Genomic DNA, 23,668 nt, shown 5'->3' with positions numbered 1-23,668 from the left:
GGAATGAAGGACACAGCTCTGTCCAGGGAGGGTAGAAATGAATGGAAAAGACATGTATCACATCCTTTTTGGTGGAAAAAGGACATGGAAATAAACCCAATGCTGATCACAAATATGGGACCAGTTTAGTGTCACCCTTGAACTCCCTGGCCTTTAGGTGTCCTCATCTGTAAAATGGGGTTAACAGTAGGCCCCACAACACTTATTAAAAGTAGATGCATCAGGGCCGGTGCTGTGGCTCAGCGGGTTAACGCCCTGGCCTGAAGCACCGGCATCCCACATGGGCGCTGGTTCAAGACCCAACTGCTCCACTTCCAATCCAGCTCTCTGCTGTGGCCTGGGAAAGCAGTAGAAGATGGCCCAAGTGTTTGGGCCCCTGCACCCATGTGGAAGACCCAGAAGAAGCTCCTGGCTCCTGGCTTCGGATTGGCACATCTCTGGCAGTTGCGGCCATCTGGGAAGTGAACCATTGGATGGAAGACCTCCCTCTCTGACGCTCCTCTCTGTGTAACTCTCACTTTCAAATAAATAAATAAATCTTTTTCTTTTCTTTTCTTTTTTTTTCTTTTTTTTTTTTTGACAGGCAGATTTAGACAGTGAGAGAGAGAGAGAGACAGAGAGAAAGGTCTTCCTTTACCGTTGGTTCACCCTCCAATAGCTGCTGCGGCCGGCGCGCTGCGGCTGGCGCATCGCTCTGATCCGAAGCCAGGAGCCAAGTGCTTATCCTGGTCTCCCATGCGGGTGCAGGGCCCAAGCACTTGGGCCATCCTCCACTGCACTCCCGGGCCATAGCAGAGAGCTGGCCTGGAAGAGGAGCAACCGGGACAGAATCCGGCGCCCCAACTGGGACTAGAACCCGGGGTGCTGGCGCTGCAGACAGAGGATTAGCCTACTGAGCCGCGGCGCCAGCTAAATAAATAAATCTTAAAAAAAAAAAAAAAGTAGATGCATCAGGGTCAGCGCTGTGGCACAGCGGGTTAAAGCCACAGCCTGCAGTGCTAGCATCCCATATAGGCGCCAGTTTGAGTCCTGGCTGCTCCACTTCTGATCCAGCTCTCTGCTATGACGTGGGCACGCAGTAGAAGATGGCCCAAGTCCTTGGACCCCTGCACCCACATGGGAGACCTGGAAGATACTCCTGGCTCCTGGCTTCGGATCAGCCCAGCTCCAGCCATTGTAGCCATTTGGAGAGCGAACCAGTGGATAGCAGATCCCTTTCTCTCTTTCTCTTTCTCTCTCTCTCTGCCTTTCAAATAAGTAATAAATCTGTTTTTTTTAAGTGCATGAGAAATGTATTGGGAATTTCAATTTAAAGAAAAAAGTAGATGTATTAGGTCCAGTGCTGTGGCGCAGCTGGTTAAGGCCCCGGCCTGTGGCACCAATATCCCATCTAGGTGCTGTTTCGGGTCCTGGCTGCTCCACTCCCAATCCAGTTCCCTGCTGATGCACATGGGAGGGCAGTGTAGGATGGCCCAGGTCCTTGGGCCCCTGCACCCATGTGGGAGACCCAGGGGAGGCTCCTCGCTTTGGATCAGTGCAGCTCCAGCTGTTGTGGCCCTTTGGGAAGTGACCCAGCAGATGGAAGACCCCTTTCTCTGTCTCTACCTCTCTCTGTGGCTCTGTCTTTCAAATAAATAAAATAAACCTTTTTTTTTAAAAAAAAAGGTGGATCAATGCATAGAAATCACCTTGGACAGTGCCTAGCACATTCATTACCCAATGTTAGTGGTTCTTGTGAAGGTTACACATTTACCTTGAAATACAGTTCATTCTTTAGCAACCATGTTACAGAAGACTATTTAATATTGCCGGCGCCGTGGCTTAACAGGCTAATCCTCCGCCTTGCGGCGCCGGCACACCGGGTTCTAGTCCGGGTCGGGGCACCGATCCTGTCCCAGTTGCCCCTCTTCCAGGCCAGCTCTCTGCTGTGGCCAGGGAGTGCAGTGGAGGATGGCCCAAGTGCTTGGGCCCTGCACCCCATGGGAGACCAGGAGAAGCACCTGACTCCTGCCATCGGAACAGTGCGGTGCTCCGGCTGCAGCGCGCCTACCGCGGCGGCCATTGGAGGGTGAACCAACGGCAAAAAGGAAGACCTTTCTCTCTATCTCCCTCTACTGTCCACTCTGCCTGTCAAAAAAAAAAAAAAAAAAAAGAAAAGAAAAAAAGAAAAGACAAGACAATGACTTACATAGACAAGGGAGATATCAATTCAATATATTGCAAGGTGATCTATTTTTGTTAGAACACAGAAAAAGGGTAACAACATTTTTGGATACATCTTCAGTTGGTGCTGTGGCGCAGCAGGTTAAAGCCCTGGCCAGAAGCGCCAGCCTCCCATATGAGCACCGGTTTGAGACCTCGCTACTTGACTTCTGATCCAGCTCTCTGCTATGGCCTGGGGAAGCAGTGGAAGATGGCCCAAGTCCTTGGGCACCTGTACCTGCGTGGGAGACCCAGAAGAAGATCCTGGATCCTGGCTTCAGATCAGCGAAGCTCCGGCCATTGTGGCCCATTGGGGAGTGAACCAGTGGATGGAAGACGCCCCATTCTCTCTCTGTGTAACTCTGACTTGCAAATAAGTAATTAAAAAACCCCATTCCAGTTAACTGTCTTCATTATACAAATAGTGGGAAAGGGGCAGTCATTTGGTGTAGTGGCTAAGATGCCAGGTGGGATGCCTGCGTCCCATACTGAAGTGACTGCAATGAGGTCCTGGCTCCCAATTCCAGCTTCTTGCTGATGTGCACCCTGGGAGGCAGCAGTGATGGCTCAAGTATTTGCACTTCTGCCACTCATACAGGAGACCTTGTCTGAGTTCCCAGTTCCCAGGTCCTGACCGAGCTGTTATGGGAATTTGGGGAGAGAGCAGATGAGCTAGCTCGCTCTGTCTCTCCTCTTCAAATTAAAAACAAACAAAAACAATTGTTAAAATTGTTTTGAAAATGTTGTCAGTTGATATTAAGACCCAATAACAAACTACTGTGAACACTGTATTTCTTTTTTTTTTTTGGACAGGCAGAGTTAGACAGAGCGAGACAGAGAGAAAGGTCTTCCTTTGCCGTTGGTTCACCCCCCAAATGGCCGCTACGGCCGGCGCACTACACCAATCTGAAGCCAGGAGCCACGTGCTTCCTCCTGGTCTCCTATGCAGGTGCAGGGCCCAAGCACCTGGGCCATCCTCCACTGCACTCCCGGGCCACAGCAGAGAGCTGGCCTGGAAGAGGAGCAACCAGGACAGAATCCGGCGCCCCAACCGGGACTAGAACCCCGGGTGCCAGCGCTGCAGGCAGAGGATTAGCCTAGTGAGCCGCGGCGCCGGCCTGTGAACACTGTATTTCTTTTTTTTTTTTATTTTTTTATTTTTTTTTTAATTTTTTTTGACAGGCAGAGTGGACAGTGAGAGAGAGACAGAGAGAAAGGTCTTCCTTTTGCCGTTGGTTCACCCTCCAATGGCCGCCGCGGTAGGCGCGCTGCGGCCGGCGCACCGCGCTTGAACACTGTATTTCAACCTTGTAAATTGTTTATTCTGATGATGTTAAGGTGAACAGTTTGAGATGCAGCTTTCTGTTGAAGGTGAAATGAAACCTCAGATAGCCTGCTTAGACTCAAACCCCAAAAACTGTTTTCAGGAAGTATTTCCCTGCCTTTAGAGGCAAGCCTCCAGCTGTCTGGAGGCATCCAAATCCAAGCACTCCCAGTTACACACACATAACCAGGGGTGGCCGGAGGCCCATCAGTCACTGCAGAACATTCCAGGAGAGCTTTCTAGGGATCTCGGCGTGTATGATTATGTTTTATTCTAATAGTCAGTTTTGCTTGGCCAAGATAACTACTCTTTGAAAAGCCGTTTCTTTTCAGATTGTTTCTGAAAGTCGTATTTCTGATTTACAGTGAGTAATTAACTGACTCACCCCTGTCGCTGTACCCTCGTCCCGGACATTATCCTTGGGTATACTCACACAAAAAGTGCCATTCCGGAGAGCTTAGAGCCCAAGGGGTGGAGTCTCAGTCCTTGTGCCTAAGCTACCGTCCCTCAGTGCGCGTGCGAGACTCCCACGCCCTGCAAAGGGTTCCCATCGATTAGCTCTGTGCTCGGCAGCTCTTTCTGATAGCAGGCGGCCATCTTGCCTGGAGCCTGAGAAAGGGAGACGAGAGACAGAAGGAACGGGTGACAGTGGTCTCAAGGCCGCCCCGGGGGGCCTCAAGAGCCGGAGGCAGCCCCGGAGGTGGTCCTCGATCCTGGGCTATTCTCTTGGACCCGAGAAGGGAAGGCGGAGGGCGGCGGGGGCAAGATGACTGGGAGCTGTCAAGCAAGCATTGCTAGGCGGGGGAGGGGCGTTGCTATGGCGACCGGGAGGGGCGGGGTCAGGTCTGAATCGCGGCTGTGAGTCACCCCGGCGCTCCCTGGGAAGGGCAGTGCTGGGGTGATGACCATGGTAACAGCCGGGTGGGATTTCGCGACCTCCCAGCGTGAAGGGCCCCGGTTTCTATGGCAACGCTCGCTTGGCGGAAGGGGCAGAACTAGATCTCTTCGCTTGGGACGCTGACATTCCAGACATTTGTCCTGCAGGCTCCCGCGGGCGGACACGCCAGAGGAGGAGGCCGGGGAATGGCCGCGGTGTGGCAGCAAGTCTTAGCAGTGGACGCGAGGTGAGGCGTGGGGTCGGAGCCCATGGGAGCGGAACTTACTGTGGTGCATGCGCAATGGCGATAAGTGAGGCTGGGCGGAGAACTTGCCTTATGCGGCTGCGTGGGCATGCCGGAGGTGAGCTTGCGCAGTAGCAGGGTGTGGGGCACGCCCGGAGGTGGCTGGAGAGGGTTCGAAGAGCATGCTGGGAAAGTGCGCTCAGAAGTGGGCATGGGCAAAGCGGCTGCCTTTGGGAGGGGAGGATGGAACTCAGGCTGAGACATCATTCCCTTGCAGAGTTCTCTTGTACCAGCACGACCCAGGCTGACTTCACCACCAGCCGCCACTAACCCCCATTGTCCTGTCAGCCTGACTTGTCTCTGCATACTGGTCCTGTGTCCCCTGACTCAGTCGCCCCCTAGTGGCCCCAGTGGGGATCGACCCTGTATTAACTTCACCGTGCCCACTATTAGTGCCATAGACTAGCTTGTATCACCGCTGCTGATCACTCCTGCCACCCTGACCCCAGTCACGCCTCATTTTCCTCCCCTGTCCCTTTAACTGATCAAGTCCCTGTGACCTGTGCCTGCTGTCCACCCTGCCACCTGACCTCACAGGTACAACGCGTACCGCACACCAACGTTTCCACAGTTTCGGACCCAGTATATCCGCCGGCGCAGCCAGCTGCTTCGGGAGAATGCCAAGGCTGGGCACCCCCCAGCACTGCGCAGGCAGTACCTGAGGCTGAGGGGACAGCTGTTGGGCCAACGCTACGGACCCCTCTCCGAGCCAGGCAGTGCTCGTGCTTATAGCAACAGCATCGTCCGCAGCAGCCGCACTACCCTTGACCGCATGGAGGTGAGCTCTTGGACACATTACCTGCCGTGGGTCCCACATGCATCCCATCCCACTCGTGGACTTTGTAAAGATTCCTTTTATTTATTTGACAGGCATAGAGAGGGGCAGAGAGAGAGAGAGAGAGAGAGAGAGAGAGATCTATCCACTGGTTTACTCCCCAAATGCCCAGGACAGCTAGGGCTGGGCTAGGCTGAAGCCAGGAGCCTGGAATTTCATCCTGGTCTCCCAGGTGTGTGGCAGGGACCATCTTTTGCTGCTTTCTCAGGTGCATTAGCAGGGAGGTGCATCAGAAAGGGAGCAGCCAGGCTGCAGACTGGTACTTATACGGGATGGCAGTGTTGCAGGTGGCAGGTTAGACCATTGCACTACAATGCTGCCCCCACCCACTCCAGGGTCTTTTGGCAAAGCACCTGTGATGTACAATGCACTGTTCCAGTCTCTTAGCATCGGCACAAGACAGAAAGAGCATACCCAGTTAGCCAGTAAACAGATGGTAAATATGATAAACGGGCAATAAATAAGATAAACAGGTCAATAAGCATATTGCAAGCCAGCTGAGCTATCGTGGCTAGCAGTGAGACATGCTAAGATAGAAAAATAAAGTGGACTTGGGAGATTAGAAAGAATGGTATAGGAGTCGGAAGGGAAGTATTTTTTGGTGGGGTGATGAGGGAAGGTGGCTCTGCGGAGGTAACAGAGTGAGATTCGCAGGAGGTGAGAGACAGAGGCGAGTGCTTTTCCGGGGAGAGCATGTCTGTTCTGTGTTCAGAGTACACACGTTGAGTAGCTGCCGCGCAAGGACAGGGCAGAAGCTGGAAAAGGAGCCAAGGAGGCTGTGCAGGAGTGCAGGCGGGCAGTGATGGTGGCGGCCGGGCCCTGCGGCGAGAAGGGATCGGGCTGTGGTTATAGTTCGAGGGCTCCCGACCTCCGAGGTTCCCTGGCTGTTTGAGCCGAGCCTGCCCCGCCCCCTCCCTTTACAGGACTTTGAGGACGACCCTCGGGCCCTAGGGGCCCGTGGGCACCGCCGCTCTGTCAGCCGGGGCTCCTACCAGCTACAAGCACAGATGAACCGCGCTGTCTATGAGGACAGGTAGGCACCAGAGGCAGCCAGGGGCTGGGGGGTTGGGGCCGGGGAGGGGTCGCCTTGGGGCAATAGCAGGCTGAACATTTACACTTCCCTCCCGTCACTTTCTACTTCCTATTGGGGCCCAGGCCCCCCGGCAGTGTGGTGCCCACGTCAGCGGCAGAGGCGAGTCGGGCCATGGCCGGGGACACGTCCCTGAGCGAGAACTATGCCTTTGCTGGCATGTACCATGTTTTTGACCAGCATGTGGATGAGGCAGGTAAGCCGGGGGGGGGGGGTGGGGGTGGAGGCAGGGCATCACTAGGCAGCTGCCCAAACTGTGACAGCCACTCAAGGCATCCTTATCCAGAATGCAAGACCCCCGGCGCCCCCTCCACAGAGGCAGGAATTTACCATCTGTAGAGCCTTCTTCAGCACCCCACCCCACCCAGCAAAGTGGCCTCCCGGGCCTCAGTATTCTGTGTGCCGTAAAGGGCCTGGGGAGCTTGAAGAGTACTTTGCAGCCAGCATTCCCTATGGGTGTGGGTTCGAGTCCCGGCTGCCCCACTTCCGATCCAGCTCTCTGCTATGGCCTGGGAAAGCAGTAGAAGATGGCCCAAGTCCTTGGGCCCCTGCACCCATGGGAGAGACCCGGAGGAGTCTACAGCCTTTGCTGACTTTGTCAATCTGTGAGGGAGCTCCTGCTAAGATCGGGGAGCTTTCGGTAGAGGGCCCTCTGCAGCTACAGCTCCCTTTGTCAGCCAAGGAAAGCCCCGTGCTGAGGCCACTGCGCTTGCGCAGTAGGATCCCAGGCCCGCTCCCCCACCCCATTGCACACCCAGGGCATTGTAGAATTGAAAAGTGCCCAGTGAGTGCGCTGACCGCCACAACTGCTCGTTGCCATTGCAGTCCCCAGGGTGCGCTTCGCCAATGACGACCGACACCGCCTAGCCTGCTGCTCACTGGACGGCAGCATCTCCCTGTGCCAGCTGGTACCCGCCCCACCCACCGTGCTCCGCGTGCTGCGGGGCCACACCCGCGGCGTCTCCGACTTTGCCTGGTCCCTCTCCAATGACATCCTTGTGTCCACCTCACTCGATGCCACCATGCGCATCTGGGCCTCTGAGGATGGCCGCTGCATCCGGGAAATCCCTGACCCCGATGGCGCCGAACTGCTCTGCTGCACCTTCCAGCCCGTCAACAACAACCTCACTGTGGTCAGGCTCCAGGGCACCCACTCACCCCAGGGCATTGGAGTCTTACGGGGGGGATGGCCTGGGGAGTCTAGGACCCCCGCATGCCTGTCACAGAAGGCCTGCTGTGGCCAGATTTAAAGGGAACAGGCCAGAGGTTGGGGGGAGGGGAGAGCAGTTGTCAGCGTGGGATGGCTTTGCTGGGCATGGCTCGGGGAGGGAGCAGGGATTGGTGGGAAGGGGCGTGGCGCAGGGACCCCTTTGGTCCCAGTGGTTGCAGCCCTACAGTTTTCCAGCTGCAGGCACTTGTGCTGGGGAGCAGGACACAGAGGCGGACACGTCATGCAGTCCCAGCGTGGTCCGACTCCAGGACAGATGGGTCAGAGGGCGGGGAAGGGAAATGCAGTCTGCCATCACCTGAGGTGGGGGTGGTGAAGCACAGGGGACTGGGCACGGGCGAGCGGCTGTTCACAGGGCCCTGTGCAGGGAAAAGCTAGAGGCCTTGTGGGGGACAGGGGGGTGCGTGCCTCTCAGACTGCGGGCGACTGAGCAAGGGGCAGCATGCTGGCTGTGAGGCCCCTCTGTGACAGGAGCAGCTGTCCTATGGTGGGCAGGCTGCTGCAGGGCTGGCCCGAGGGAGGCGTGAATGCCTGGGTCCCTTTCTGTTCTACCTGCCACATGCCCACTGTGATTGAACTCGAGTAGGGACCAGCCAGGCCCAATCAGCTGTAGCGCGGCTGTGGTCAGACTCAGGGAGGGACTGGCGTGAGAGCAGCATGATGGAATGTGCGCCGCACCCACAGGTGGGGAACGCCAAGCACAACGTGCACGTCGTGAACATCTCCACGGGCAAGAAAGTGAAGGGTGGCTCCAGCAAGCTGACAGGCCGCGTCCTTGCCCTCTCCTTCGATGCCCCTGGCCGGCTGCTCTGGGCGGGCGATGACCGCGGCAGCGTCTTCTCTTTCCTCTTCGACATGGCCACAGGTAGGCGGGCAGTGGGCCTGCGTCTTGGCGCAGCGCAGCCGGGGCCCCGACCTTTGCCTTCCCTTCCTCCGCTGCTGTAGGGAAGCTGACCAAGGCCAAGCGTCTGGTGGTGCATGAAGGCAGTCCCGTGACCAGCATCTCCGCCCGCTCCTGGGTCAGCCGCGAGGCCCGGGACCCCTCGCTGCTCATCAACGCTTGCCTCAACAAGCTGCTGCTCTACAGGTGCGTCCCCAGCAGCCACCCAGGGATACAGGCCCCGCCGCCTCCATCACATGGGGACGAGAGCCGGCCTCCTCCGTCAGATGTGTTTCGCTGAGGCTGGGGGTCTGGTCTCCGATGAACACGATGACAACAATGGTAACGTCAGTAGGAGTCATACTAATAAGCAGTAGCAAGCACCTGTATGGCAATTGCTGCGGACAGGCCATTTTCCAGACACTTCCTGCACATCACCTTATTTAATCCTCACTCCAACCAATAGCAGAGACCCTTAAAAAAAAAAGATTTGTTTTAACTTATTTGAAAGAATTACAGAGAGAGGTAGAGAGACGTCTTCCATCCACTGGTTCTCTCCCAAAATGGCTGCAATGGCCAGAGCTGAGCCGATCAGAAGTCAAGAACCAGGAGCTTCTTCCGGGTCTCCCATGTGGGTACAGGGGCCCAAGGACTTGGGCCGTCTTCCACTGCTTTCCCAGGCCATAGCAGAGAGCTGGATTGAAAGAAGAGCAGTCAGGACTTGAACTGGCGCCCATATGGGATGCCGGTGCTTCAAGCCAGGGAGTTAACCCCCTGTGCCCCAGCACCAGCCCCAGTAGAGACTCGTATTAGCTCCCATTACAATTAAGCCAGCTGAGCACAAACTAGGGAAGAACCCCCTTCCAGCACAGGCCTTTTTCCTCCCTCCCTCCCTCCCTCCCTCCCTCCCTTCCTTCCTTCCTTGGCATGGCTCACTCTCAGAACTCACACCTGCCCGTGTAGCCCCCGGGCCACACACTGGCATAACGTGATACGGCTTCACAAAGCCACAGGCGGGCTGCCCTCCAGGCCAGCAAATTCTGGGGCGGGAAGTTCCCTAGAATTCCCCACAGCCATTTGGCCTGGCTGGATCACTGGCCGTGTCCTCACACCGTGTAGCAAGAGGAGGCAGAGTAGACCTTCCCGGTGCGCACCCCAGCTCAGGCCTTGCGCTTGGTCTCTACTGTGAATGGGGGGGCATGGGGAAGAAAAAAATATTTATAATTTTAAGTTCTTGCTCCCCCACCCCCACCCTCGCCCTGCCCTCCCTCCCTCCTCCCTCCCTCCCTCGGCAGAGAAACAGGGTGACAGTGCACGTGTCCGTTTCCCGTCACTGTTCTCTGCCCTCCCGCCCTTGTCATGCACACGCACACGCACAACTCCGTTAGCTGTTGAGGGAGGGGCGCTGTTTTACAGAAACAGGCTCAGGGAAACCCCGGGTCAGCCGTCCTCGTCCGCCCTCCTCCGTGTGCCCGTGCAGTGCTGTGTCAGCTCCTCCCCTCACCCCGGGATCCCTGAGAGCCCCCTGCAGAAGAAGGAAACCAGTGCTGGACACCGCTGGGGCTCGCGTGTGTGGCAACAGGCACACCTTCTGAGCCATCACTCACGCAGGATGCCCACATGGCTCCCCGCAGGGGTGGGGGCGTGGCCTGGCTCACTGCGGGGCTGGGGGTGGGGGTGGGGGGCTTCTGCGGCTGAGGCTGCGCCCTGGGCCTCCCTCAGGGTGGTGGACAACGAGGGGACCCTGCAGCTGAAGAGGAGCTTCCCCATCGAGCAGAGCTCCCACCCCGTGCGCAGTATCTTCTGCCCCCTCATGTCCTTCCGCCAGGGAGCCTGCGTGGGTGAGTCCCCAGTGGGGCAGGGGGGTCTGGGCTGCTGCGGGGTGGGGGCAACCTTGCTCTGAGGCCGTGACACCCCGAAGCCCTGACTTCCTGGGCCTCACAGCAGCCTCAGAAACCTCCCGGAGGCGTGAGAGCCCCAGCCTGGCCCGGGGAGGGGGGGTGACCTCGCATCCAGCCCACGCGGCTCAGGCTTCCACAGGGCCGTGCTGGGGCCTCCCACGTCAGCCGCCTCAGGGACTCGGCACCCAGGGCGCCCCCAGCCGCCTCCTGATGGCCTCTCCCTCTCACCCGCACAGTGACGGGCAGTGAGGACATGTGCGTGCACTTCTTTGACGTGGAGCGGGCGGCCAAGGCCGCCGTCAACAAGCTCCAGGGCCACAGCGCGCCCGTGCTCGACGTCAGCTTCAACTGCGACGAGAGCCTGCTGGCTTCCAGTGACGCCAGGGGCATGGTCATCGTCTGGAGACGGGAGCAGAAGTAGGGGCCCTGCTGGCCCTGCCGCTGTCTCCCCACCCCCACCCCCACCCCAGCCCTCACCAGCCTCGTGTTGTAAATAAAGTGTCTGTGCTGGCGGGTGAGGCCCAGCTTCCGGGTGGGCCAGGGGGCTGTCCTGGGGGTTCATTTTCTCATCCATGCCTTCCCCACAGTGATGTGTTCACCCATCCAACAAGCACTGTTAGTGTTGGCCGTGTCACAGAGCTTGACCCAGCCACGCATTCAGCAGAGGCTACTGAGCACCGACTCGGAGCCAGGAGCCGCTCGAGCTGCCGGCCATACAGTGCGGTGTGCATCCCAGTGGAGACCAGTGGGCGGTAGCCAAGAAGGCAGGCATCCCTGTGAGGCTCGCCAGTGTCTGGACACGGCGACGGTGTGAAAGCGTACCCATACAGCCGTTCTGTTCGTCCTGTCCAGTACAGCATTTGACAAATCACCCGAGATTCTCAGCGCTTTTGCGTCAAGTAGGTGGCGTTAGCGGGCTTTGCCCATCTGTAGGTTAAGGAAGTGCTCTGAGCGCAGTTCACATCGGCTTGGCTAAGCCATGAGGTGCAGTAGGTTAGGGGGATAAAATGCAGTTCTAGGCTGTTGTCAGCGGTAAGCCCTCCGCAGGGCAGGCGCCTCTGTGGGGAGCAGGTCAGCACAAGGTGCATGGGGCGAGAAAAAAAAGGGTAGGGGCAGGAAATGGGTGCAGGGGGTTTGGCTTTTTTTGGTGACAGGGTGACATGTAAAGAGACCTGCATGAGGGGAGAGGCAGCCACAGGGTGTGGGGGGAGAATGTTCTAGACAGGATAGAGCCAGCACAGAGGCACTGAGGCTGGAGTGTGCCCGCAGGGCAGAGTGTGATGGTAGGTGAGGTCGGACCACATGCGATGGGGCTTTGAGGACCCACAGGAGGACTTTGCCTTTTTTTTTTCCTGAGTAAAGGAGCCTTCACTGGGAGGCTTTGACCAGAGGAGGGACAGGACTGGACCTGGCTGGGTCCTAACAGGCTCCCTCTAGCTGCTGTGGGGATGACAGGCCACAGGGGCAAGGGTGGGAGCAGGGGCCAGCGAAGAGACCACTGTTGAGCAGGGATGGGGACCGGCACCAAGGTGGTGGTGGCAGACCAGTTGGGTGGGCTGTGCTTGGTTCTGCCCCAGGGGCTTCCTTGTCAGAGGCTACAGGAGTCTGCTCAGGCGCCTAGGTGTCCCCCCCATCACAGCCCCCGCCAAGGCCCCATGGACCACACCCGTCCGTGCACTGTTGTCCACAAGCAGAGCACAGAGGTGTTGAGTATTTGGAGCTCGAAGCTGGTACAGGGACAACCACGTACCCCCAAGGTGGACTAGGGGCTCCCTCTATGGGGTACAGGCGATGAGGAAGCTTTCCATCCTCATCTCCTCCTGTGCCCACCCAGGGCCCACACTCCAGCCCTGGAACAACTCAGATCAAAAAGTGATGTTCAGTACAAGGGGACTTCAAAAAGTTCATGGAAACTGGAATTCAAAAGCAAGTTTATTTTGTGCACAAATGTTCTGAAAGTCATGCATACTTCCTCCATAATGGTGTTTTCCATAAGCTTTTTAATGAAAAAAAAAACTATGCATAGATTTCTTTATTTTCAAGATTTTATTTATTTATTTGAGAGGCAGAGTTCCAGACAGAGGGAGAGACAGAGACCTAGGTCTTCCACCCACTGGTTCACTCTCTAAATGCCACAGTGGCAGGAGATAGGCTGATCTAGAGCCAGGAGCTTCTTCCAGGTCTCCCATGTGGGTGCAGGGGCCCAAGCACTTGGATCATCTTCCACTGCTTTCCCAGGCCATAAGCAGAGAGCTGGATTGGAAGAGGAGCAGCTGGGACGTGAACCAGCCCCCATGTGGGATGCCAGCGCCACAGGCAGAAGCTTAGCCTACAGCGCCACAGCGCCGGTCCTATGCATAGACATTCAAAATGTTTTTGCACCAGAAGAAACTTGTCTTTTTATTTATTTATTATTTATTTATTTGAAAGGCAGAGAAACACAGAGAGGGAGAGACAAAGACAGATAGATCAGCCTGCTGGTTCATTCCCCAAATGATCACAACAGCCAGGGCTGGGCCAGGCCAAAACCAAGAGCCAGTAACTCCATCCTGGTCTCCCACATGGCTGGCAGGGTCCCAAGCACTTGGACCATCCTCTACTGCCTCCCAAGGCACATTAGCAGGATTGGAAATGGAGCAGAAAGGGACTCCGATCAGTGCTCCAATACGGGATGTTGGCATTGCAAGCAGCCAAGCAGCAGCTTGACCCATTGTGCAACAATGTCAGTCCCAAACTTACCTTTGATTTCCATTTTCCATGAGCTTTTTAAAATACCCTCATATTTGAAGAAAGACCTTAGTGAGGAGAGGATGCTTGGGTATTGATGGGGATTAACAGAATTCCCTTGTCAATGGCTCGAGTCACCAGAAAATGTCAGTTACCAAAATGCCCGAGGGTCTTGCTCCAGCTACTCCCCTCCAGCTCCCATGTGCTGGTACTATGTCTGACTAACATCTTGTGACCACCGGGGGGGGGGGCATTCCCCAGAGTCATAGAGACTCCAATCTGCTCTAACATGATTAAGCCGCTGAACTAACTCCTGCAGTTTGGCTGGGGGGAAAGAAAGAATCTCTTTCTCTAATGTACTGTTATTTGATAGTCTGGTTACTTGTAGCCAAAAGTATTTCTAACTTTGACTTCCATCTGCCAGACCCAGGGTAAATGGGGACGAGATAGGGCTATCAGTGAGCTGGATTGTTTTTATGATCACAATCATGTATGCATGTATTACAGTCCCCCAAACCAGCCTCAGGCTGATTTGCTGGGAGTCAAAAGACTTAGCATATGGTTGTGTTCATGGCTATGATTTATTATAACAGAAAGATACAGAGCAAAATCAGCAAAGAGAAATGGTGCATGGGACCATGTTCAGGGGAGGCCAGGCACACGTTTCTTAGGGTCCTCTCCCAGTGGACCATAATGGGTTTTGACAATGCATGCAAAATGTTGCCAACTAGGAAAGCTCATCAGATTCAGTGCCCAGGGATTTTACTGGGAACCGGTCACGTAGACAGCCCCTGCCTGGCACGTCCCCAAGTTCCAGACTCCCAGAAGGAAAGCAGGAATTCATCACGAATGACATTGTTTGTACAGTTTAGGCACAGTGAACACTCATTATTTGGGCATCACAGGAACCCTTCTGAAATATAAGTTTCCCAGTCGCCAGCCAAGAGCCGACCTTGACGCAAGCCTTTCCAAGGATAGCGGTTGAGGTTTGCTGTGTTAACTCTTAAACAATAGAGGTTTGTTTGGCTCATGGTTCTGGAGGCTGGGAAGTCCTAGACGAAGTTGCACCTGGTGAGGGCCTTCCTGTTGCATCATAACATGGTGGGAGGCTTCACATAGCAAGAGAGCATGAGAGAGGAGAAGCCAAGAGTGCAGGAAGAGGGGGCAACTGATCCTTTTATCAGGAACCCACTCCCCTGTGATGATGGCATTAATCCGCTCATGAGGGTGGAGCCCCTCAACCTAATTACCTCTTAAAGACCCCATCTCTTAATACTGTTAACAATGGGGATCACACTTAACAGCACATGAACTTCGGAGGACACATTTAAACCCTAACAGTATGAACACCAAATGGATACTCAGTTTCAACCATGGTATACAGATGGCAAGATAATTTGGGGGGCGGGGGCGGGGAACCTCATTTTTCTCCTAACACTTTCTTTGTTTTGTCACACTCTTCATGTCCTTTATTGAGTCTGATTCGAGATGATTGGTCATGAATATTGTTGTGCATGATTTTGGGGGTTTCCTTCTTGTGAAATGTTGAGGTGGCAGAGTGATATTCTATTTTAAATTCATCTTGGTGACACTTTTCTTGACTTACGACCTAAGAAGAAATAAAAGATGAGCAAATAAAGAATAAAAAATAATGTTATCAAGCTTGAGCCTCTGTTAACTTGTCCATCATCGGTCACTGTGCCTCTGGTCTGAAATCAGATCTGGAGCTCTGTAACCACTGGTGATTCATCAGTGCCACTCTAGTCTTGCCTCCATTAAGGGTTCCATGCCCTTTGTCTGCCTGTGTGTTTGTTAACTACTTCATCATCAAGAGCCTCACTGGTCTGAACCTGAAACTGGGTCTTTGTTACCCAACCACTTGAGTCATCACTACTGACTCCCAGGGTTTGCAGTAGCAGGAAGCTGGAGTCAGGAGCCAGAGCCAGAGCCAGGTATCAAACCTAGGTACTCTGCTGTGGGATGTGGGCATCTGAACTGGCACCCTGGTTGCCAGGCTAAGGCCCACGCCATCACTGTCTTTTTAGGCTGAACTCAAATCCGAGCATCTCAACATTTCCTCCACCAACACTATATCTAACATGACCTCAAACCCAGGCACTTTACACCATCACCCTCACTGTCCATCTGGTATACTCTCATACTTGCTCCTCTACTAATGCCTCCACAATCAAGATCTCTAGTTTTACTTGGAACTTCAGTCTTCTTAACTCTTTCATGCACATCTTTGTATTCTAAACTCCAACCCAAGACTCTCTGATTCCACCACCAGCAACTCTGCCAGACACTTGAATCCAGGTCTCAAGTTAATTCACTGTCAATGCTCCTCAAATCTGAAAATTGAACTTGAGCCTCTGTTAACTTTCCCATACTCAATTGCTCCTCTGGCCTGACCTCAATAAATTGTTACACTGTTCATAACCCTCTGATCTTCCAAAAAAACCCTGGCCTCTATTTACTGTTCCTTTATAACTGCTCCTCTGATATGACCTTGAGTCTTGGACACTTGTTCACACTTGTAGCATCAATTCCATCTGGGTCGGCCTCAGACCTAGGTATCTATTAACTATTCTATGATCTCTTCCATTCTGACCTGACCCCTCTGGTCTCATTTGGGACTGAAATTTTGTTGACTATCCTTTGGTCTAACCTTCAATCTGGACCTCTGGTTAATAGCCCACTATCTTCATTTTAGTGTATTAAGTGGAGGATATTCATATGTCTCATAAGTTTTAGTTATGCCTAAGTGCCCAACTCCATTGTTTGTTTTCTTAGGTGCTTACTCAATTCATAATAAAACTTGTTCTCAAGGGAAAAAAAGCCCACCATCACTGGTGTTCTGCTCTTTAAGCCTTAGAACCTTCAAGATATCAGTGGTCTGAACTTGAATCCAGACTGGTAGCTTTGACTCCATCACGACCCCATTTGAGCTGACATGACAGGCTCCTCATCCCCAGTCTTTTTATTTTAAGAGTTATTTATTTATTTGAAAGAGTTACATAGAGAAGGAGAAGCAAAGAGAGAGAGAGAGAGAGAGAGAGAGAGAGAGAGAGAGAGAGAGAGAGGTCTTCCATCCATTGGTACACTCCCCAGTTGGCTGCAATGGCCAGAGCTGCACTGATCTGAAGCCAGGAGCCAGGAGCCTCATCCTGGTCTCCCATGTGGGTGCAGGGGCTAAGGACTTGGGCCATCTTCCACTGCTTTCCCAGGCCACAGCAGAGAGCTGGATGGGAAGTGGAGCAGCCAGGACCCGAACCGGCCCCCATATGGGATGCTGGCACTGCAGGCAGCGGGTTTACCTGCTATGCCACAGCGCCGCCCCCCTCAAGTCTTAGCTGTTCCACTGCTGCTACCTGTCTCCCATGACCTGAAATCCAGACCTCTCTACCTTGTTCCTCTGTCATTGACCCCGTGTCTGACAGTGAGTGGAGATTTCTGTTAACTTCCAATAGGGGCGGGAGTTCCCAGCTCCTGGCCTAGACCTGGCCCAGCCCCAGCCATTGCAGGCATCTGAGGACTGAACCAGCAAGTGAGAGCTGTTTCTCTGGCTCTGAAAATTGGGGAAAAAAAATGCATGAAATTACCCTCAGGCTATGTGTATAAAGTGTATATGAAACAAATGAATTTGATGTTTAGACTTAGGTCCCATTCACAAAATATCTTATGTGTATGCAAATATTCCAAAATTTGAAAAAGATCTGAAATCCAAAAAACTTCTGGTCCCCAACATTTCAGATAAGGGATTCTCAACCTGTATTCATTCCTGCATCTGAGAGATGATTCATTCAGGTGTGAAATACCACGATGCCCAATTCTTTATTGCTGAGTTTTTTTCTTAAGTTAAAATAACTGGTGGGCCTGGCGCTGTGGTGTAGCGGGTAAAAGCCGCCGCCTGCAGTGCTGGCATCCCACGTGGGCACCAGTTCAGGTCCTGGCTGCTCCACTTCCGATCTGGCTCTCTGCTGTGGCCTGGGAAAGCAGTGGAAGATGGCCTGGGAAAGCAGTGGAAGATGGCCCGGGTCCTTGGGCCCCTGCACCCATGTGGGAGACCCGGAAGAGGCTGCTGGCTCCTGGCTTCAGATCTGCGCAGCTCCGGCCATTGAGGCCAACTGAGGAGTGAACCAGCAGATGGAAGGACAGCCCCCGCCCTGCCTCTCCTCTCTCTGTGTGTAACTCTGACTTTCAAACAAATAAATCTATCTTAAAAAAAACAAATGGTTGCACGATTCTCCAGCCACACCATGTGCCACATGTTTCAGGAGTACTGTGCAGAGTGGCTTCCCAGATCTGGAAACACGCAATCCCATCTGCTACTCTCTCGAGCTTTTTGATTCTCTCGGAACTGAATGGAAATGTGTTCTGAATAAAAAGCCAGTCCCGGGCTTTCTTGCCCTCTCTCACCTGCTTGGTTATGTTGAGCTGAGTTTTACAGAACCGAGGGTCAGTAACGTTTCCATGGTTACTCCCTGCACCTTTTTCCTTTGTGCTACGGTCCTCTGTCTCAGGTGAGTCTACTGACTCTTCCAGCTCCTTAAGTATCTCCATTCAGCTGATACGCAAGGTGGCCATTCCACTCCTCTCTTTCCCCAAACTGACAATTTCCTGGTGGATGCAGCGTGAGGGTCTCTGGTTTCACTAGGGCATTGCATTGAGCCTTTGCTGGACAGCCAGTGTCACGAGGAGTTGGGGTTACAAGATGTCTATTAGGAATCAGTTCCTGTGAAGGGGAAGGGGAGGAGGTGGGATCCAGCAGAGGGAGGGCTGAGCTGCCCTGCAGGCCACGCTACAGAGAGCCCGCTGGAAGCATTGGGGTGGGGGTGGCTGGGAGGGAAGGGTGGGCCTGGGAAGGGCATGGCCTCATGGCGATGGCTCTTTGCAGCTGGAGCCATCGGAGCTGCCAGCTGAATGCTGCCCGCCTGTCACTCTCCCTGCGGCTGCGCAGTGAGTCCTTCCTTCCAAGGGGGTCTGGGTGGCGCATGCGCTTATCTACAGCCGCCGGGAAACGCATGGGAGAGAGGCTGTGGGGGAAAAAGATGGGTAGCCCCTGAGTAAGCAGTTGGGGACCCAGGCAAAATCCTGGTTCTCCCCCATTATTCTGCCACGTGGCCCTGAGTCGGTCACTTCCCCGACTCTGCGCCCGCTGAGGGATGGAGAGGAAACACACTTTGGACTCACCGAGGAAGTCTCTACACGAGTCGGGCTCTACACAGTGAACAGAACAGACAAAGCCTCTGCCATCTGACCCCAACAATCCAGCCAATGACTCAGAGCCCAGGTCACCCCTGGCTTGCTTGTCGCGACTGGGACCCCCAAGGAGGGCCAGGGCCTCACTGCACATGCGGACAGATGGGGACTGGGTGTGGAGGCTAAGGACATAAGGAGCTGGGTCCATACAGTGACGGGAAGGAGGGAAGGAGGGAAGCAGTGTGGCCTCCGAGCAGCAGTATGAAGAGCTTAAGTGTGGAGTTTTAGGAGGGCTATGGCAGCAGCAGCGAACAGGAACAGAAATCTTTAGTGCCTATGTCCCTGCTTCTCGCACGGGTCACATAGGGCAAATGGGCACTGGAGGCCATGCCAGCCTGCCCTTCCATCCTTTGTTACATTTTTGTTTTGGTTCACTCCCCAAATACCTGCAACACCCAGGGGCTGGGCCAGCCCAAAACTCCCCCATATGGATGGCTTTCAAGGTTTTCTTTGCATCAAAATAAACCTATTTTAAAACTCGGTTTTCCATGAACTTTTTAAAGTGTCCTCGTGTTATTGTCAGAATCCTGGCGGTACTTTGCTTGATGATATCAGACAACAGCCATATAGGATTATCAGTCGTAAGATCCGTTATTTGGGGCCGGCGCTGTGGTGTAGAAAGTTAAGCCTCTGCCTGTGGCGCCAGCATCCCATAGGGGCCCCAGTTCGAGTCCCAGCTGTTCCACTTCCGATCCAGCTCTCTGTTGTGGCCTGGGAAAGCAGTAGAAGATGGCCCAGGTCCTTGGGCCCCTGCACCCACATGGGAGACCTGGAAGAGGCTCCTGGCTCTGGGCTTCGGATTGGCTCAGCTCTGGCTGTTGCAGCCATTTAGGGAGTGAACTAGTGGAATGAAGATCTCTCTCTCTCTCTCTCCCCCACCCTCTCCCTCTCCCTCTCCCTCTCCCTCTCCCTGTCCCTCTCCCTCTCCCTCTCTCCCTCTCTCTAACTCTGCCTTTCAAATAAATGAAACAAATCTTTAGGGGAAAAAAGCATAAGCATTTATTGTCTCGCGGTTTCTACTGGTCTGGAATGCGGGTGCCACTTAGCTCCATGGTTGTGGCTCCGGCTCTCTCAGGAGCTTGGATCTGCGGTTGTGAACATCTGAAGGCTTGAATGGGGCTGCGGGGCCCGTTTCCAAGAAGGCTTCGCTCACCGGCTGGCGCATGGTGTCACTCTGGACTGTAGGGAGCCCGCTCTGCTCCGTGTGGCCTCTCAACTCCAGCGCCTCTTTATTTCACGTGGCCATCCCCACAGGATGGCTGGGATCCCATGTGAGAAGGAGGCAGGGAGAGAGACAGCAAGCGAAGAGTTGGAGGCTGTAGTCTTTTATAAACTAACCTCACCCGTCTCAGCTCCTTGGTTCTGCCATATTCTGTTTGTTAGAAGTGAGTCACATGGGGCTGCCACTGTGATGTAGTTGGTAAAGCTGCTGCCTGCAGTGCCTCCATTCCATATGGGCTCCGGTTCAAGACCTGGCTGCTCTACTTGTGATCCAGCTCCCTGCTAATGCACCTGGGAAAGTAGCAGAACTCGGTCCAAGTGCTTGGGCCCCTGCACCCACGTGGAGGACCCAGAAGAGGCTCCTGGCTCTGGATCGGCCCAGCTCTAGCCGTTGAGTCCATCTGGGGAGTGAACCAGTGGATGGAAGACCTCTCTCTCTGCCTCAGCCTCTCTGTAACTTTGCCTTTCAAATAAATAGATAAATAAATCTTAAAAAAAAAAAGGAAGTGAGTCACCAAATCCAGGCCACGTTCAAGGGGGAGGGAATAACACAAAGGCACCAACACCAGAAGGTGGGCACCATCTCAGAGGCTGCCTATCACAGGGCCCCTGGTCACACGGGAAGAATCTTCATAGTCTGCAGGCCGCATCTCTTCCTGTTCACCTGTCATTTATATTCTTCACTGTCCAGTGTGTTGGCTCACTTCCTCTCTCTCACCACAGGGAGGGTAGCAACTCTGTTATTTCTCACGATGTCTGTCGTGGAGAAACACAGATCTTCTTCCCTCTGCAGGCTCTCATAGCACGAATTGACTGCTGTTTACATGGTTACCAGTGGTGACGCATCACCCCGTGGGCTGCCCGTGCATAATGGCTGCCAGTGACTTTCAGAATTGGTCACTGTGCTCTGTGGATAAGAAGCACAGAAGGCATAGAGCATGTTGGGAAATGGGAGCGCGAGCTCAGTTTCTGTGCTGGCGACATGTACTGGGTGACGCTCCTTAGCAGGCATGTGGAACAGCACATCTTCTACCCATGTCTGCTCACGCAGGACCCCTGTGTTCCCAGGATAAGATCTATTGCAAGCTTGGCCACCCTCCTGTATGCTGCACACCACCAAAGGGGGAAGAGAGGCAAGGGGCCCAGGGACAGAATGAGAAGTCCCTTTGGACAAAGAACGGCCACTCCTCATTAAGCATGGCCTCAGCCTGACCTGGGGCAGTAGGACGTCACTGCGTTGATGGGAGCCAAGGCAGGACATTGATTCTAAGGCATCCTGGGTGCTGGTGGCAGGAGATACGGCAGGGGAAAGGCACCTGCCACCATCTCCGCCACCTTTGGGCTGCCCCTCTGTTGGATGGATGAGAACTGATCCAGGGACCTACACGTGCAGCTCAAGCCCAAGGACCAGCAGTGGCTAGCTGGTGGCCTAATGCCCTGATCTTGTCCTGTAAACGACATGAGTAAGAGTCACTCAAAGTCACCATGTTGACATCATCCTGATGGCCAATCTCATGAAAGAAACACCGCACAGGGCAGAAGAAGGAGCAGTTCTCTTGCCAGATGGCAGGAGTCCTGGGAGATGATCGGACAGCTCTCGGACCCCACACATAGGGGAGAGGCTAAGAGAGGGAGATAAAGAGAAACTCCAAAATGGAGAGGCGAGGATTGGGACTCAAATAGGTTCTGCTCCAGACCTGAGGGACCTCACTCAGAGGGTCTGACCCTGGCCAGTCCCAGCCACCAGAGGGGGTTCCAGACGCTTCTGAGGAAGGTACTCCTGAGCGCAGGGTCAGGGCCCAGAGCAGGAGTCCTACTTGCGCTACCTGGGCCTTACTTAAAAAACATAGTAAGGTCAGTGTCCTTTTCCATTACAAACAAAACTAGTTATTACATTATGTGAATGCAGGGGCTTCACATTTCAGGACATTAGGCCATATAACATTACAGTTAGCTTGCGAGATGGTGAGATGTGGGTTTATAATCTGGCCACAGATTCCTTGGTACCCTTCCATTCATCCCCCGCCCCTTGAGAACTGCCTTGACCATTGTAACCCAGTGGCAATGACTGACAGCACACACCTTCCAAGACCAGGTCTTAAAAGGCTTTGCAGCTTCCTTCTTGTGCCTCAGATCAGCTGCCCTGGGGAAAGCCAGGTGACATGCTGTGAGGATGTATCCAGCAGCTCTTATGGAATGGCCCACATGGCGAGGAGCCCAAGCCTCCTGCCAACAGCCATGTGAGTGAGCTTAGATCCTCATGCGCCAGTGAGACTTCAAGTGGGACCAGAGCCCCAACGTCCATCCCAACTGCAGCCTCGCGGGAGAGCTTGCTACAGAACCGGCCAGACCAGGCACTCCCGGATGCCTGGCCCTCAGAGAATACGCAGGATGATCAATGCTGGCGGTTTCCACTCGCTAAGTTTTGTGGCTAATCTGTAACACCCCATAGATAACTAGTACAAATACCACTGGTTACAGGTAGTCGAGAAAACTTTATAAATGCAGGCCTCCTATCCATTGGTGGGGTGAAGTAGAGAAGAGAGAGGGCAGCAGGTTGGGGTTTCTGTAGCGGAAGGGCTTCACATTCAAGCTTGTCAACAGCCACTACTTGTCCAGTAGTCTCCGCCTGTCTGTGGAAGTTCAATTCCAAGACCCCCCCCTTCCAGGGAATTCCTGAAACCACAGACACTATACCTGTATATGCATAATCAAGTTTAATTGATAAATTAGGCAGTATTCATCACCAGAACTATGATAGCAACATAAATAATAAGATAGAGCAATTATAAAATTATTCTGTAATAAAATCACCAGCATCACTATGCTGGTGCCTTGGGACCATTATTAAATAAAATGAGGATTACCTGAACCCAAGCACTGCAATAGCATGATGGTCAGTCTGATAACCGAGACAGCTCGAAGGGACTAATGGGTAGGTAGTGTATGCAGCATGCATACACTGGACAATGGGATGACTCATATCCTGGGCTAGATGGCGTGGGGTGGTACAAGATTTCATAATGCTGCTCAAAACAGTGTGCAAAAACGTATGAATTGTTTATTTCTGGAACTTTCCATTTAATACTTTCAAGGTGCAATTGTCTGTAGGTAGCTGAAACTGCACAGAGTAAAACCCCGGAGAAGGTGAGACTACTGTGCATCAAAAGTTGTGAAAATTATAGGGGTGCATCATTTTAAAAGCTCGCCTAAGAGCTACTGGGTAATTCCCATTAACTATGAGTTCTTTGATATAATTAAAAGTATAAGGCACACGCCATTTGGGATGCCCGTATCCCATACCAGAGTGCCCGGGTTCAAGTTTTGGCTCTGCTCCTGTTTCTAGCTTCTTGCTAATGTACTCCTTGGGGGGCAGCAGGTGATGGCTCAAATACTTGGGGCTCTGCTACTCCTAATTATCAGAGTCCTTGGGGCAGTGAACCAGGAGATGGAAGATCTCTATCTGTTCCCATCTCTCTCTCTCTCTCTCTCTGCCTTTCAAATATGAATAAATACATTTTAGAAAAAAAGATGAAACTATGTCTTAAAATTAATTTTAAAAACATAATTAAACTTGCAGACAATTATACGTGTTTGTCTTCCAGCTGGGCTGGTTATATGTTTATTATTATTATTTGTGTACGTAGGCTGCTTTACTTTGACGTGCTTACAGACCGAGCAGGTAGGTTCCTGGGAGCCTACCCTGTGCCTGGCCTGGGGCTACAATGGTGACTAAGATAGGACCCTGCCCTGGAAGAGCCAGGGGTGGGGGGACATTGAAAACCCGTGGCACCCAACTGTACACCAGGGCAATTCC

At 53.6% G+C, this 23,668-nt stretch overlaps 1 protein-coding gene and 1 pseudogene across 3 annotated transcripts; both read left to right on the top strand.

Moving 5' to 3' along the window:
- The first annotated feature begins 4,096 nt into the window (after window positions 1-4,096).
- Window positions 4,097-15,025, top strand: WDR13 (WD repeat domain 13). Of its 3 annotated transcripts, none has more exons than XM_062182991.1 (10): window positions 4,097-4,226; window positions 4,571-4,650; window positions 5,245-5,485; window positions 6,466-6,575; window positions 6,698-6,828; window positions 7,458-7,765; window positions 8,545-8,725; window positions 8,806-8,947; window positions 10,463-10,581; window positions 10,878-15,025. In XM_062182991.1, the coding sequence occupies exons 2-10, from the start codon at window positions 4,610-4,612 to the stop codon at window positions 11,060-11,062; spliced, it is 1,458 nt and encodes a 485-aa protein (XP_062038975.1). In that variant the 5' UTR covers window positions 4,097-4,226; window positions 4,571-4,609; the 3' UTR covers window positions 11,063-15,025. The 3 variants fall into 3 exon arrangements, with proteins under 3 accessions (XP_062038975.1, XP_062038974.1, XP_062038976.1); XM_062182990.1 differs by lacking the exon at window positions 4,097-4,226 and adding an exon at window positions 4,418-4,436; XM_062182992.1 differs by lacking the exon at window positions 4,097-4,226 and having other exon boundaries at window positions 4,443-4,650; window positions 5,279-5,485.
- Window positions 9,820-9,943, top strand: LOC133753913 (small nucleolar RNA SNORA51; annotated as a pseudogene).
- Window positions 15,026-23,668: the final 8,643 nt, after the last annotated feature.

Source organism: Lepus europaeus, chromosome X (assembly GCF_033115175.1).
Source record: "Lepus europaeus isolate LE1 chromosome X, mLepTim1.pri, whole genome shotgun sequence".
Lineage (NCBI taxonomy): Eukaryota > Metazoa > Chordata > Mammalia > Lagomorpha > Leporidae > Lepus > Lepus europaeus.
Note: the sequence above shows the minus strand (reverse complement) of the source record. Positions and strands in the feature narration are given on the sequence as shown.

What these genes read in the sequence shown, in the direction of transcription:
- WDR13 (XM_062182990.1), top strand. An exon ending in CCAGCATGTGGATGAGGCAG is followed by an intron (nt 6,829 to 7,457) that starts GTAAGCCGGGGG and finishes TTGCCATTGCAG; the next exon opens with TCCCCAGGGTGCGCTTCGCC. An exon ending in CCTCTTCGACATGGCCACAG is followed by an intron (nt 8,726 to 8,805) that starts GTAGGCGGGCAG and finishes CCGCTGCTGTAG; the next exon opens with GGAAGCTGACCAAGGCCAAG.